Source organism: Halichoerus grypus, chromosome 8 (assembly GCF_964656455.1).
Source record: "Halichoerus grypus chromosome 8, mHalGry1.hap1.1, whole genome shotgun sequence".
NCBI lineage: Eukaryota > Metazoa > Chordata > Mammalia > Carnivora > Phocidae > Halichoerus > Halichoerus grypus.
In genome coordinates this window covers 50,558,606-50,574,862 of record NC_135719.1, presented here as the reverse complement: position 1 = coordinate 50,574,862, position 16,257 = coordinate 50,558,606, and the positions used below count along the sequence as shown (strand labels likewise).

General features: G+C 36.4%; 1 protein-coding gene across 5 annotated transcripts in view; it reads left to right on the top strand.

Moving 5' to 3' along the window:
- The window catches only part of USP3 (ubiquitin specific peptidase 3), a 108,471-nt gene that overhangs the window by 22,452 nt on the left and 69,762 nt on the right, over positions 1-16,257 (top strand). For 4 of the 5 annotated variants that reach the window (XM_036081139.2, XM_036081140.2, XM_078079243.1 and 1 more), the window contains exons 2-3: positions 9,047-9,107; positions 11,965-12,096. In XM_036081139.2, the coding sequence (XP_035937032.1) occupies positions 9,047-9,107; positions 11,965-12,096 (193 nt within the window). Of the gene's footprint in view, positions 1-9,046; positions 9,108-10,222; positions 10,343-11,964; positions 12,097-16,257 lie in introns of those variants that run through there. The other variant, XM_036081141.2, reaches the window with a different exon arrangement.

Genomic DNA, 16,257 nt, shown 5'->3' with positions numbered 1-16,257 from the left:
AAGAATTAGGTTGCCTTATGGTTGTAACAGTACATCTGAATTTGAGTTATTAAAAGATTGGGAGGATATAGAAAGAGCCAGTCCCAAAGATGATGGCTGCTTAGTTGATGATAGACCACCATGTCTTTACTCTCTTACTACCTCTGTTGCAGAGGGGATCGTCTAGCCCTTGTATAGTTTTGATTCTTAAGGGTAGAACCTCTGGGAGGTTCCCATCCTCACTTCTGTTAAACAACAGTGTCAGTCATTTCAGTGAGTTTGGCAGGTGTGAATGAAGGATGCTTTATCACTGATACTCCTCTTTGTATAAGTGGTCTTCTGATTATCTACTGCTGCATAATAAACTATCCTACATCTTAGTAGCTTAAAACAACCATTTTATTTTGCTTATGATTTTGTGCATCAGAATTCAGGAGAAACTTGGCTGGTGTTGCATCTGCTGGAGTACCTGGGGCTGGAACATCTTCCAAGATGCCTTCTTAAGTCACATCTCTGCTGCTTCTGTGCTCCACAGTCTCTTTCCCTTTCCCAACCCCCCACGCCATGGTGTCATATTCTCCAAGGTCTCCCCATGTGGTTTGGGTTTCTCACAGTATGTTGGGTGATCAGACTGCTTATGCTTAGATGGTGGCTGGCTTTTCCAAGAGTAAGCATTCCAAGTAATAGCAAGAGGAAGCTGTCAATTTCTTAAGGCCTAGACCTGCAAATGGATATGGAGTCACTTCTGTCATATTCAGTTGGTCAGGGCAGTTAGAGAGCCTGCCAAATTCAAAGAATGAGGATACAGATCTACTTCTCGATGGGAGTAGTGTCAAAGACTTTGTGGCTATCTTAAATCTGTTACAGGGCTGTTAAACAGAAAGGAGAGAATGATTATGAGAAATACTGAATTGTGACTTTACCAGAAAACAATTTACTTATTTAATGATTCAGGAGAGATTAAGATTAAGCCTTGAATAAGGATGGGAGTGAGGCAGGAGAGAGCTGCCAGGAGGAGGAAGGTGGAAAGGTTCTCATGGGCAAAGTGGAAAGATGACCAAGATAAGCTTGGCTTGGTAATTGCCTTCTCTGCCTTGTCCCTGAGCTTTTGGTTCTGTGATCTTGGCCTTGAGTCCCAACCTGCCACTTCTGTCCACTTTGCATTTGGTACTCATGCTTGGTCTCCTCCTTTTCCAGTATTTGGATCTCTGCTTAGTCTCCCAAACTCTGCATTAGCTCACTCCTTTGGCCCTGAGCACCTCCTGTTGCTTTTTAAGAGAACTCTATTTCCCTGTTCCCTGGGAACCCAATGCCCATTCCCAGAATGAGCAGCACTGGAGGATGTCGCGGGGGTGGCGACAGACAATGAGTTTGGCTGCATTCAGACTGCTCTAGCACCTTTGGCAGTTGCTTAGGATAGCTGGGTTTCTTCCTTTCTGGACTATATTATACTATATTATAGCCCAGTTCCTGCTCTCTTTATGTGACTTTACCAACTCCTTCCCCCAGTAATTTCAGAGGATTCAAGTTGAAGATAGGAGAGACTTCAGAACTTTTAGCATGGAATAGGCTTGTGAGCATATGGTTCAAATAATATTTATGGTATAAAGAAGATTATATGCCTGCTCTTAAATATCTAAAAATGTATCAGTTGGTGGGTTAGCTGGGTTAGTCCTAGAATATAGTTCTACTTATATTTACTGGAATACTCATAGAATTTTTATGATAATCCTGCCCTATTCTCTAGTTTTAAGAGGAATAACACTTTTACTATTGATATTTCTGTGGAGTGTGTGTGTGTGTGTGCGTGTGTTTTGAATAACAGCTGCAAAAATTTTGTTTTCACTGATTATGCTTTTACAAACCCATAGAGTTACAATCTTGGATTTTGGTTTCACTTACCACTCATGGTTAATAATTTAGAATAAGTCTGTTTCATTAGGACAACTTTATAATACCAGTATCTTTAAACTTAAGCCATTTAAAATTTTTATTATAAAAGAAGTAACGTTTTCTGAAAAAATCACTGTTGTGGAAAGTAGATCCATGTGGCTCCAATCCCTCATCCCATTCCTTTTACATAACCATTAACAGTTACCACATATCCTTCCAGACTTTAAAAATTTTATATAGAGGCATATAATACACACACAGAAACACATAGTATAAAATCTTTTTAAAATAAAAATGACAACCTTCTGGACTTACTGCTTTACAGCAGTCCATGCCTTCAAACAGAGTTTGATTTCTAGTTCTGTCACTAACTTAGCAAGTTACATAACTTATCTCTGCCTCAGTTTCCTTATCTGTAAAACAGGCCAAAGAATAGTATATTCCTTATTGGATTTTAGAGGATTAAATGAGTAATATTCATAAAGTGGTTGCCATAGTGCCTGGCACGTAATATGTCTTAGATGAATATTAACTAGATAAAAGTGAACTTGCTTTTTTAAAAAACCTATATTATGGATGTTTTCTTATGGCTTGGTAATATTTTTAGAGTGTTGCACTTTAAAAATTTTGTGTGTGTTGGGGGAGTGGTGTTCTGAGTTTTACTGTCATAGCAGCATGTTTTTCTGTAACAATTCAATGATTCCACACACTTCCCACCCCTGCAGCTGCAGTGAGTTGCTGTTTCTAATGGGCAATGTGGTGGGAATGTGTTTGCCTTTCAAGTGGTTGGAGGCAGGAAAAAAAGCTGAAAACCATTGGTTTAGAAAATTACACTACATTAGCAATTGATCCTTGTGTTAAGCCTTTAAGTTAGGTGGAGAGTGGAGTTGGAGTTGGAAGACTTTTATATATAGGGGAGGATGACATTATTGTTTCATTTATTTTTTCCCTTATATTCTTTGACTAATCTTATGATTAGAGGGGATATGCTTATTCCCTAGTCTTCATTTTACAATGAAGAAATAGACCCAGAATAGTAGTGATGTTCTCAGTTCTATAGCTAGTAATGGTAGAGCCAGACTAGAATCTTGGTCATCAGATCCTCACCTTTCTGAATTCTTAAGAAGATAAAGAGCCTCGCTACCAGTTGAAGCAACTATTGAATAATGGATGCGCTATAAGTGGCTTGCCATGTCAGTGCTGTGTGCTTGAACTATAATGTGTGTAGAGACACTAAGTTGTGTCATAAGCACTGGTGCTTGATGTTTTATAAAAGACAAAAATTTATAATTCCAAGAGAGGGGTGCCTGGGTGGCTCAGTCGGTTGAGCATCCGACTCTTGGTTTTGGCTTGGGTCATGATCTCAGGGTCATGAGATCAAACCCCTCATGGGACTCCGTGTTCAGCATGGAGTCTGCTTGAGATTCTCTCTCTCCCTCTGCCCCTCCCCCTGCTTGCACACGTTCTCTCTCTCTCTCTCTCCCTCTCAAAAATAAATTAATTAAAAAAAAAAAGAATTCCAAGAGAGTTGTTGATAGGCTTTAAATATCAAATGTACTCTACATTGTTAGGTTCTATGTAATGAATACTAAGGGTATTGAAGACCAGTGGTTATGTGGGAAGTATAAATGCTATTTTGTCTTATGAACTCCTTGTCTTTTGAATGCAACCCAAAAACATCTGTGTGTAAATAGGCCCCTTTAAGCACAAATTCCCTAGTTTTTATCTCTTGATAAAGGAGCATACCACTTCGGTCTGTAGATCATTTGGAAGCTTTTCCTCTACCTCTGTGCCCTATCAATTCTAACTTCCTGGTTTCCAGGAGAGTTAAAGCTTTGGAGACTTTAGGAAGAAGACATGGCATGAGCATGATTTAGAGGCTGGTGCTCTTGCACCTCTCTCCCTTGCCTAGCCTATGTGTTACAGCCTCTACTTTCTGGAAAATGGCTCTAGTTCAGGAGAGGATCAAGACACTCCTCTTCCTCCAAAGAGGCCCTGTTGCCAAATTGCAGAGCTTATGGCTGAGGTGAGAACAGGGCCAGAAGAAGGTTCTGAGGCCATAGCTGAAGGAGGAGAGTAGAAGGAGCCTAGTTAGTACCAACGTCTGGGCTGAGATGTGTAAGCTTAGAAAAGGGACACTGAGTTTGTGGTTGGAAGAATCCCAGCAAATGGGAGAGATTGCTGGAAGAAAGAATAACTTAGACAACATATTCTGAGTGAAAGGCAGAACTCCATTTATGAGATCCAATGATCCTGTTGTGGCCAAGTGTAACAGTGTGAGAAATACACTGCCCAGCTTTCTTGCTGTGACATCACCTTGAAGTGTAATTAGGTGTGCTAAAAAGAGCCCTAATAAGTCTTAGACTTACCTTTTTTTTTTTTTTAAATTGTATTTATTTATTTAACAGAGAGAGAGAGGGAGAGAGGGAACACAAGCAGGGGGAGTGTGAGATGGAGAAGCAGGCTTCCCGCTGAGCAGGGAGCCCGATGCAGGGCTCGATCCCAGGACCCTGGGATCATGACCTGAGCCAAAGGCAGATGCTTAACGACTGAGCCACCCAGTTGCCCCTGGATTTATCTTTTTTGAACTTCTCTAGGTTTCCATCTTCGTAACTCTTGCTGTCAAGTTCTAACATTTAAAATTTAAAAAATAAAAAAACTACTTCAGCTTAATATTTTTATGTTTCACTGGATAGCTTAAAAACATTTTTATTGACTATGTGTGTTTTTGTTTTAAATATATATATACAGTTAACCCTTAATCAACACAGGTTTGAACTATGTGGGCCTACTTATATGTGGATTTTTTTCAGTTAATATAGTGCAATACTGTAAATGTATTTTCTCTTCCTTAAGATTTTCTTAATACATTCCTTTCTCTAGCTTACTGTATTGTAAGAATGAGGTATATAATACATATAACATACAAAATATGTATTAATGGACTGTTTATGTTATCAGTAAGGCTTCTGGTCAACAACAGGCTATTAGTAGTTAAGTTTTTTGGGAGTCAGAAGTTATATGTGGATTTTTAACTCTGCGGGGGTTGGGACTCCTAGCCCGTGCATTGTTCCAGGGTCAACTGTACATTATTTCAGTTATGTTACGGTTCATGTAGAGTTTTATAGAAGAGCCTGGAAACCTCTAATACTATTTCCATGGGAAATACGTTCATCCTACAGATAAACTTTTGAAACTCATCTGCCTATAAATTGAGCCTGCCTTTTATTTATTTATTTATTTTTTATTTTTTTTAAAGATTTTATTTATTTATTTGACAGAGAGAGACACAGCGAGAGAGGGAACACAAGCAGGGGGAGTGGGAGAGGGAGAAGCAGGCTTCCCGCCGAGCAGGGAGCCCGATGTGGGACTCGATCCCAGGACCCTGGGATCATGACCCGAGCCGAAGGCAGACGCTTAACGACTGAGCCACCCAGGCGCCCGCCTGCCTTTTATAAAAGAATACCCCTTAGGTGATAAAATAAATAATTTTAAGATTATTTGTAGTGTTCTTTTATTCATGTTATGTCCTGTTCTAATCTTAACAATAATTGAGAATTAGTTTAATTTAAAGCCAATATTTTTCATCCTATTTTATAATTGTTTGGGGTACATGAAAGGTTCTTATTTGGATAAGGTATATTCCCCAATGCTGTACAATAAATGGCTTCAGAATGCCTCATCATACCCTATTCTCTGTAGCTTTTTAGCTTTCAGATGTCTTTCTGGTGTTAAAGTATTAAGCCCTCAGAAGGTACTATCATTTAAATAGTCAAGACCAGCTGTCCTATCACATATTTTTAACTTTCTTACTATAAATATTCATGATAGAAGATGTTCGGTTTCTTAACTCAGAAAGGGAACTCTTTTGAGATTTACTAAGAGGCACAGTCACTTGTTTGCAATGTTTTTAAAAGTCAGTACTTTTTTAACATAACAATAAAAAAATTAAAAAAAAAAGTCAGTACTTTTTCCTTTTACTCTCTCTCCTCATCCCTGTCTAAAGTACCTGTTTATTTACTTATTTTATTGAGGTACAGTTCACATAACATAAAATTAACCATTTTAAAGTGGACAATTCAGTGGCATTTAGTATATCTATAACCACCACCTCTATCTAGTTGTAAGACACTTTCGTCATCCCAAAATAAACCCTGTACCTATCAAGCAGTTATTCCCCAATTTTTTCTCCCCTCAGCCTCAGGGTGCCATTTTAAAATTTGAAATTGAGAAATTAAAAAATTAATAAAACTTTTTGAGGTAATTGAGATATTATAAGACTAGATACAGAGTACACTGTTCTAAATTCAATAGCATGCAGAAATGCATTTAATATACTGACAGTGGAGGGACGCCTGGGTGGCTCAGTCGATTAAAGCATCTGCCTTCGGCTCAGGTCATGATCTTGGGATCTTGGGATTGAGCCCTGCATCTAGCCACATTGGGCTCTCTGCTCAGTGGGGAGTCTGCTTCTCCCTCTCTCTCTGCCCCCCACTAGTGCTTGCGCTCTCTTTCTCTCTCTCAAATACAGTCTTTTAAAAAATAATATATTGACAGTGGAGAAGTTAGATCATGAAATTGTATGTGCTGTGTGTATATTTACAACTATAAGGGGGAACAAAGGAACGCTTGATAGAAAACACACCAAAGTAACAGTGATTTTGCTCTAGATTTTCTTTTTCTCATTTAAAGGAGGAAAAAAATCTTCCATAATTAAAATGAAAACAAACTCTAGATGTCAAAAACTTGGGCCTAAACTTACTATTGTAACATAATTATTTATTTCAGGTTAATATTAAACTTCAACAGCTTTTTTTTCCAGATTGAGTTATGGTGTTTCTTAGTATTTACTAAGAGAAAAAGAGATTTGCTGGAGGAACAAAACAGTAATATTCTTAGTTTTTCAGTCCTCCAAATTATATCTCAAACCATGAATACCTATTTCAAGTAAGCTGTGTTCTAATTTATTTTTCTTTAAAAAATATACTTTATAGAACTTTCTTTTCAAACTATAAAAACATATTCTTTTAAAAATTTTTTTATTTAATTCAATTCAATTCAATTAATTAACATATAATGTATTATTGGTTTCAGAGGTAGAGGTCAGTGATTCATAATCTTACACCCAGTGCTCATTACATCACGTGCCCTCCTTAATGCCCATCACCCGCAACCCTCAATTTGTTTCCTGTGATTAAGAGTGTCTTATGGTTTTGTCTCCCTCTGATTTTGTCTTGTTGTATTTTTCCCTCCCTTCCCCTATGCTCCTCTGTAAAAACATCATATTCTTGTTGATACAAAACAAAAGTACGGGGGTGTACAAATAAAAAGCCAACAGTCTCCTCTCAAATATGGTCTTTTCGTGTACCTGCCTGTAATAATTGTTGTTAGCAGTTTGGCAGGTATTCTTGGCCTTTCGGTCATGTAGCTTACATGCACATATAATAAAATTGGACCCAAATGAGTAAAAAACTCAAATGCTTTCATGATGGCCCTGGCAGTTAATGTAAATGTGTGAATGCACTAAGGAAAGGTAGGACCCTTGCTTGCCAGAAGGGAATTTTACCACGCAGTTTTCATATTCAAAAACAGTTAGGGCCCTGTGCTGGCCAGACAAGCAGAATCCCTTGGGCAGTGTATCATTGTGCTTTCCTATTCTTCCTTGCCCACCTCTTCCCTCCCAGAATGAACGCATGTCAGAGATTTATTTAACTCATTAATGAGGAAACCAGCAGGATGGTAAAGCTGATTCTAGAAGCATTTGAGGAATTGAGTGTATGCAGGTATTAAAGAAAGAACATTGAAATAAATTGCTAAACTCAATATAAAATTAGTTATTGTCCTACTGGGTGGTAAAACCATTACCTTTGGAGCATGCTGAACAGATACTATCTCTACCAAATAAAAATCTATAAGTTTACCTGTAACTTCATAGAATTTGGGTCCTAATCAGAAGTAAACAGCAGATCAAACTATTATTAATAAAATATCTTTGGGAGGACCTATTAAACAATGTTTCATTATACATTGAAAGGGCTTACAGTTCTTGATGAATCTTTTTTCCAGTTTTGGTTAATTTTTCTTAATAGGGAGAAAGGCCTGTTGTGATGTATAAGGCAAGAGCAGTACAGTAGGGACCAGAACTTGGAAGAGCTTGGTGTCTTAAACTAGGAGATTTGACCTTTCAACAAGTATTTATTGAGCACATACTATATGCCAGGCGGTGAATTTATTGTACTCCTGAGTGTGTGGTTGTGCTGTGGTGCCCCTCCCATACCCCTAGGATGTGGACTTGTGGTTCTCAGGGGGTTGTATTAGGTAGTCACCTGGGAAGCTACTTTTCTCAAAACACCCATGTTCTTTGTCCTCTGTCCCGACCCCAATGTAGATATCTCTGCCTGAGTAGAACATACGCATTTTGAAATAGCTTTCCAGGTGATTTTTATGCCCCTTCCCTTTTGAAAATCATTGTTATGTTTGTTGGGCTTTTTTTTTTTTTTTTAGGTTGAATGAGTAAACCACAAGCAAAATTATAATCAATGTTTTTAAAGTTTTCATTCTTTTCTTGCCTGCCTCATCCCTGTAATACTAAAACTAAAATAATTAATGTCTTGATTATATGCTCAGCAAGAATTAACTGCAGTTGTCATATTTAGAATTATATTTTATGCAACCAAGACATTAATTTGGGAAGAACTGGATTTAGTCTTCCTAATTGTATCTTTAGGTTATGCCTCTCATTAGGTAAACAAAGAGTTGTCATTTATAGTAGTATGTAATCTGCCTGGCAAAGACTTGTGATTAAAAAATTAGACTTAAAAAAATGTTTTTAAGAGAAAATAGACTGTCATTAGCTTGTTGGAGACTGTGGCAAAAAGAAATAAATAATAAAGGAAAAAAAGCATATATATGTTTAACTTGTGGTTGAACTATTTGAGTCAACAATTAAAATGAGCAGCCATTGTGGACATGCATTTCAGTTCTTTTCAATATAACTGTAATTAGGCAGCCTTTCTGTGTAAATGCACTCACAAAGCAGAAATCTGTGATTTCAGTACCCCTAAGCAGCCATGGAATTTATAACTTAATCACAGGATATGCTATTACAGATTAGGGGAGAAACTGGGAAGTAACATGATACAATTGGTATATTGTGTATTTTTCTTTTTATTAGTGTGCCGCTCCAACAAAAGCCCCTGGGTCTGTTTGACTTGTTCAAGTGTCCACTGTGGAAGGTAGGTAACATACTTATTATTTCACTACCCTACTTGCTTTTTTCAATTTGCCTTTGGGCTTTATGTCAAGGTTTTAGTGACTTGGATTTATTAGCACCATTGCTTAATCATTGTATGTAATTCTCTGTAAGTCTTCCCTTTCCCAGTAGAGTCTGTTTGCTCAGTGATACAACTGGGGAAAAGCTAGGGGGGGAAACCCTTTATTTATATTGGTACTCAGAAGAATTAATTTGATGATCAGATAATCTAGTAATAGTTGATTGAAAAGATGAAATGAGGGAACTTTGAATTCTTTAAATAAAAGTTTACCTTAATGGTTGTTTGTTAAACCTTTTAATAGGGTAAATTTAAGCATATACAAAAGTATAGAGGTAATATAATTGAACCCCATTATTTTCATCACCCAGCTTCAACAGTGATCAATACATTGCCAAACTTGTTTCACCTATTATCTACACTATTCCCAGCTTTACTGATTTTTGAATCAAATTCCAGATATCACATCATTCTTATGAAAACAAAACAACAAAATGTTTATAAAGGAATTCCCTTGAAAAGGGTCTCGTTGTGGAGTTCATTATTAATTGCTGTCGAAAATGTACCAAATGTTTCATTGTTCCATTAAGATATTTTTGTTTTCCAGGGACTTAACACCCCCTACCCCCCAAATTTTGTTCAAGCCTGAGCATTTCTTCCCCTTTCTTGGCTTCAAAATGATGTTACTTAAATACTTTAGTAACTTTTTTCTTCGAACTCAAACTCAAATAAATATCAGCCTTTGCATTCTTTTAGCTTGACAGCACATTTATTTTTATTGCTCTTTTAACTTAGAAAATCCACTTTGAATTTACTTAGAAGTATAGCTTAGCAGCAACGGAATGGGAAATCATACTGTCACACGGGGTGAAATCTACATTGTATTTATTAGGACTATTTCCCCATTGTTATTTTTAAACCCTCATTGCATGAAGAGAGCATCTGTGTTCAGTTAACTTTCGATTTTTCACGTTTTGAGCCATGGAATTGAGTATTTTTTCCATGTACACTTAAAAGTACCTTTGGAAAATGTTAACTGCATATCTTAATTGTGGCTGTTGTGGTTTTGAAATCTCTAGGATTTGGGGAACCTGAAAATACTTTGTACAGATAACATTTAAAAAAAAAAAAAAGAAGAAAAGTAGAAGCACTTAAATTCTGCACTTGAAGAGACAGATTCCTCTCCTAGATTTTGAGAGGTGAGAATTATAATGCAATAAAATTTATATAGTTCTGTTCTCCAGTTGTCTCATAGTGCTCTACGGCCTAAATCTTGAAGGTCATATGCCAACAAAAAGACCTGACAAACTCTCAAAAATTGGAGAGGTTAATGTTCTTAATAGCAAGGGACAAATAGTTCTCTAAGTAGGTTTTGGAAAAATAAATTGAAAAATTTCTAGACTCTGCAGGTAGTCTGTTTCCAATTGTAAGCAGTCTTAAATTTAGAAATTTAACGTAGTTTCAGAGAAATATGATTAAGTAGATTAAACAGATAATGGGAGTAGCTTGCATTTGGATCTTCTTTTTACAGAGCTAATTGGTTAATTTTCTTTTATCATGTGACCCTGGATGTTGATTGCCAAGGATCCTGATTTTTCAGTAATTCTAGGCCTGTTTTCTGCAGAAAGTCTTAAATTGATTTTACTTTTGTGTACAGAGGACCCATATACACACGATTTTTGGTTATGTTTACTATAATGAAAAAATGGGAAAAAAACATCAAAATCTAAGTTGAGGTTAGTAGTGCCCCTAATGCTTCCAGCTTTCCTAAGGTAGAGGCTGGGCCTGAAGTTGTCCTCCCTCTACCGCAATTGTTCTACTTTCCCCAAGGTGAGTGTTGCTCCTGGTATAATTAAGGCGCCTCATGACAAAACATTACTTTAACTCTCTGAGTATGTTTATTTTGGTACCATTTGACCAACATCTGTTTTGACTGAGTTTTCAATAAGGTCTTGCCTTCTGTAAATTGACTACTTTCTAGGAACTGGGACGTTTTGTTTTATAAGGGTCTTCATAGTACTGGCCAGTTACAACATTGTACAGTATTTAGGTGGAGGTTTAGAGGAACTTGGGTGTGTGCGCCATGTGCATTATTTCAGTTTCATTCTGCTTTCTGTAATACACTGATTTATTAAATCTGATAGAAAGTGTTAGAAAATTGTTATGAATATAGTCAACCTTTAATTATCTTTGTCCGTTTAAAGAAATAGTTTATATAAGCTTAAGATGATTTGTACTTTGTGTTGTTTCTAAACGTGTTTACATATGAGTGGAGCTAAGTATTTAGGCATTTGAATAAAATATCTGAAGCCATATTGATGAGAAAGAGAAGATTATCCTGTTTCCCTATCTGACTTTCGCCTTTTACGTAAACAGCAGTCCAAGCGCAGTCTATGGCCCTGTGGGAAGTGGTTGAGTGATTTAGTTTACAAATCTTGCCTTTGAGAATAACCTGAGTTGGTTAGCAGTGTGAGAAAAGCTTAAAAAAAAAAAAAAAAAAGAACAAAGCTATAGCAAAAGCATCAGCAAAGGAGTTGATAAGTGATAATAGCCGTGATATTGAAACTGATTGGCATAGATGAGCCTTGCCTGGCCCTAATCTTGTGTGTAATTAAAAGTTGACTGTCATGTTTGATTGCAGAAAAGCATATTTTAAGCACTAAGCTTAATCACTAACTAATTGAATGCTCTTTAGGATTGAATGCTCTTATAAGGAGGAATTCTTTCTCATTCTAATTTGATTATCATCTAATTTTATTATCTACTATTTTAACTTCCAAAGCAATATTTAGATTAAAATAAAATTTTATTTGGTTTTAAGGTATGTGAATGGCCATGCAAAAAAACATTATGAAGATGCACAAGTACCCTTAACTAATCATAAGAAATCAGAAAAGCAAGATAAACCTCAGCATACAGTGTGTATGGATTGCAGTAGCTACAGTACCTACTGGTAAGTATTAATATTTTCTGGAGATGATATTCCTTACCCAGTGTCTGCAAGTGTTTCCTCATTTCCCTCACTCTTTCCCCTCCCCCATCAACCTCTAAACCAGTTGCTACAGCCATTACCTCCTTTCAGTTTTGTTAGGATGCATAGGGGATTGGAGCTATCAGGAATGCCTGTCTTTATTCATTCAGATTTTCTCTGCATTGTTCCCTTCAACTTCTGGGCCTCCTCTTTCCCACCCCTCTGTTCCTTGTCCATCCTGATAAGCTTCAGGGCAATGAAAAGTATTTCTTTGTGGTTGTTCTTTATAATTCTTTTTATTTTTCTTATTTTGTTTTTAATTGAAGAATAATAAGATAAACACTCGTGTTCAAAACAAAACAAAAACCCAAGCCCATGTTTTAATTGTCCAGTTAACATTTTGTTATGTAATCTTGAAAATGTAACTTCTTGGTTTAAAAACTGTTTTGACAATCACCCCTCTCCCAGCACAGATCCATTCTCGTCTCCTCCTCTGTAGATAAATGTTAAGAATTTCATGTGTAGCCTTTCAGGCTTTTTTTTTTTTTTTTTTTTAAAGTATCACATCCTTTAAAAGGAGATTGGAGTCCCTGTTCTTTCTTTGTAATATAATATGCATGTCTGTTTCATATAAATGACAATGAAATAAGTATCGATTTTTGTGACTACTTAGAAATAGGTTATTTAGGTTACAGTAATGTTAAATAATTCATATTCATTTGGTATGCTCAGAAGGTCAGTGTTTTTGCAGTTTTAACTTCAGTGTGAAGCAAGTTTTTTTCCTTGACTAGTAAATTATAATGAATAATTCTTTAATCAGTTTACTCTCAATTAAAAGTTTTTTGAGATTGAAGGGAAAAAAAGCCATTTGAAAGATCCCTTTGGAGATCTTTTTTGGCCATCCAGCCCTTAAATGTCACACGAAAGCAGTACAGGACAGGAATGAGGATTTAAAGTCTAAATTTAATCACTTTTGATTTACACTCTACTGGAGTTTCGTGCTAATCTTTTCTAATTATTCTTAGTTGATTATTGTATTGTAGAAAAATGTCCATCAAAAGGAAGAAAGAGTGGCTTCCTATCTTTACAATTTTTAACGGTTTAACATTATTAATTTGTGGCTATTAAATGAACTATCTTAAGGTTTAGTCATTCAGACCACTACTCTTTCCATGGAAGATGTCCAGACCTGGAAGAGAGAAGCTAGAGGTAGATAACGATTTCAATAAAAATGAAAATCTTCCCAAGATTTTCACACCCAGGCTAGTGCTCAGTTTATTGGCATTTGCTCTTATAAAATGCTCCTTCCTATGAAAGGTGAGCATTAGCCAGGCTGTTAGAGTGTTCTCATTAGTTTTTCCCTTTTTCCCTCAGGAAACTTACATACTAGAATGACAGAGCTACCTAATTGACAGAACCATATGTTTCTTTAAGACTTACTTTTAGAGAGCAGAATTTAAGATCACTCTTTAGGTATAATTTCACAATCATTGTTGTAAGTCATGTCAACCTGTATGTACCAGATGTTGAAAACATTCATTCTTCTTGATTTTCAGTTAGCAGTGTGCATGAAATGCTAAATGGGGAAGTTTGGAAATACAGTTAAATCTCTGCTATAACAAGTTTGCAGTGGGTTTTCTTGCAATTGGTGAGATTATGAGGAAACAGTAACTCTTTGAGGAAATTTTAAAAATTATCTTAATGAAGTAGAATAGGTCTCTTTAAAAATATAGGTTACGTACTTCAGTGTCTTCATTTATAAGAATATACTTTATACTTTCTGCATTTTGGAGGAGTACCTTTATTAACTAGAATTGGAATTTGATTTGTTTTATGTTGGTATAATATGCAAAAGTACATGTGGTTTCATGGCTGAATTGTAATTAAATGGCAGATCTTGAACTTTGGGGAATATACACCATGGCGGAGGCTTCTTGGCCATTTGCCAGTCTTCTGTGTGAAGTTATACAGAGCTGCAAGTGTGTGGACACTCAGAGCTTCTGAAATGCAGGAAGGGAACTGCAGCTGGTCACATTACTGTATCATTTGTAGGTTTAAGAACAAAATGCCAGGGAATCACCCTGTAGGATTATACTGATGCCTTAAAAGAAATCTGCGATAGTTGCAAACTGATAAAGCTGTAGTCTAAATTAACATTTTCCTCACACCTCAGCATGATTAGGAAAAAAACGAAAAAGGATTTCTTCTTTCTGTATGAATGTGTGTGTGTGTTATTTTCTAGTATGCTTCAGTAATTTCACTTCAGTTCATCAAGTTTCCTTGCACGTAAGTTTCTTATGGTTAGACTCAGTGATTTGCTTCAGAGGTAAAATATTGGTGCATTAGTTTTAACCTATTTGATTATTGTTATGCTTGTTGTCAAAATCTTTTGACCTTATCTAATTTTAAAGCTCCTTTTCCACGTGCTCTCTGCTCTAAAGAAGTTGAAACATGCTCTGAGGCTTAGAGTTTGTCCTTACTTCCCCTTTCCAAGAGTCCCTGCCCTTTCCTATCTTAGCATATCCTTCGTGAAGTTACCACTGAACTCTCCCCCACTTCCCTCCTCCCAGCTTCAATTGTAGCTGGATGTAATCTCTCCTAAACTCATAGTTCTTAGGATACTTGTAATTTCCTGCTGCACGTTAGGTTATTTGTAAATGTCCTTGGGGACTGCAGGAACCATATATCAGATAATATCTTCCATAGTACTCAATGTTTGGTGCAGAGTAGGCAATATGTTGTATTGTTGGAAAGATTGTATTTTGATTTATGTCTTCCAAAAATGGGGAAGGTTACACCAAATCTGTAATATTTGCCCTCTGATCATGTTGGAGGACTAAAGAACCACAGAACATCTTTCTCAAAGAAGACGTAACTCGTGGCTTGTGTGAGCTATTTCATTTACCTCCCAAGAGGGACACTCTGCTGCAGAGCAGTTCCCTTCACTTCTCACATAAACAGGACAGCCGGAAGAAGCCCGTATTGACCAAACAGAACAACATAAAATGGGTCACTGTTTCAAAAGAGAGAAAGCAATACCAAAAGGAGTAATTTTGATTTGACACAAACCTACTCCTAAAGGAGATTTTCATTTTTATAGAAATTCATTTTATTAACTAGAATTGGAATTTGATTTGTGAAGATTCCGATAAAATGAATTTCTATAAAAATGAAAATCTCCTCAAGATGTTCACACAAGGGCTAGTGTTCCCTTTTATTATGTGTTAAGTAGTATTTCCTTTCCTCCCACCCCAACTTCTCTCTCCAGTCAGTAAAAATGTAATTGTATGTAATATACATTATTGTATCAAAAAGAAACTATGATTAAAATTAGGAACTTTTATCTGATTTCTTACATAGACATTTGGAATTAATAGTTTTAAAATGCTGAACAGATAACTTTTGACATCTGACATAGTCTTGTCGACTCTGATCCTTATCAATAGTAACCGAATTTCTGAGAATACAAAAATACGAAAGGAATATTAAAACTAAATAAAATAAAATGAAAAATATAAAATTAAACTACTAGGTAGGGTAATATTTTAAGGCACTATATCAAACAAAGACATATTATGAAATGTGAATCAATTTGTCTAGAAAAAAGACTTGTATTTCAGATTTTTTTAAAAAAGATTTATTTTAGAGAGAGTTCGCGGTGGGGGGAGGGAGTGGAGGAGCAGAGGGAGAGGGAGAAACTCAAGCAAATGAGCCCCACATGGGGCTCAATCCTGAGACCCTGAGATCACAACCTGGGTTGAAACCAAGAGTCAGATGCTTAACTGACTGTGCCATGCAGGCACCCCTGTATTTCAGATTTTAAACACCTGTAACAAATACCAGTTTTAACTAAAACTAATAAAAATAAAGTTCTTAGTTTTGGACTTAAATTGATACCGAATCATTTTCAAAGGAAATTATGATTAAATATTAAAAAGGAGGGGAAAAAAGTAAAAAAAAAAAAAAAAAATGGAGCGCCTGGGTGGTTCACTGGGTTCAGTATGGAACTCTTGATTTCAGCTCAGGTCATGATCTCAGGGTCGTGAGTTTGAGCCCTATGTTGGGCTCTGCGATGGATGTGGAGCCTGCCTAAGGTTCTCTCTCTCTGCCACCCCCCCCCCCCGCGTTGTTCGCACGTGTGTA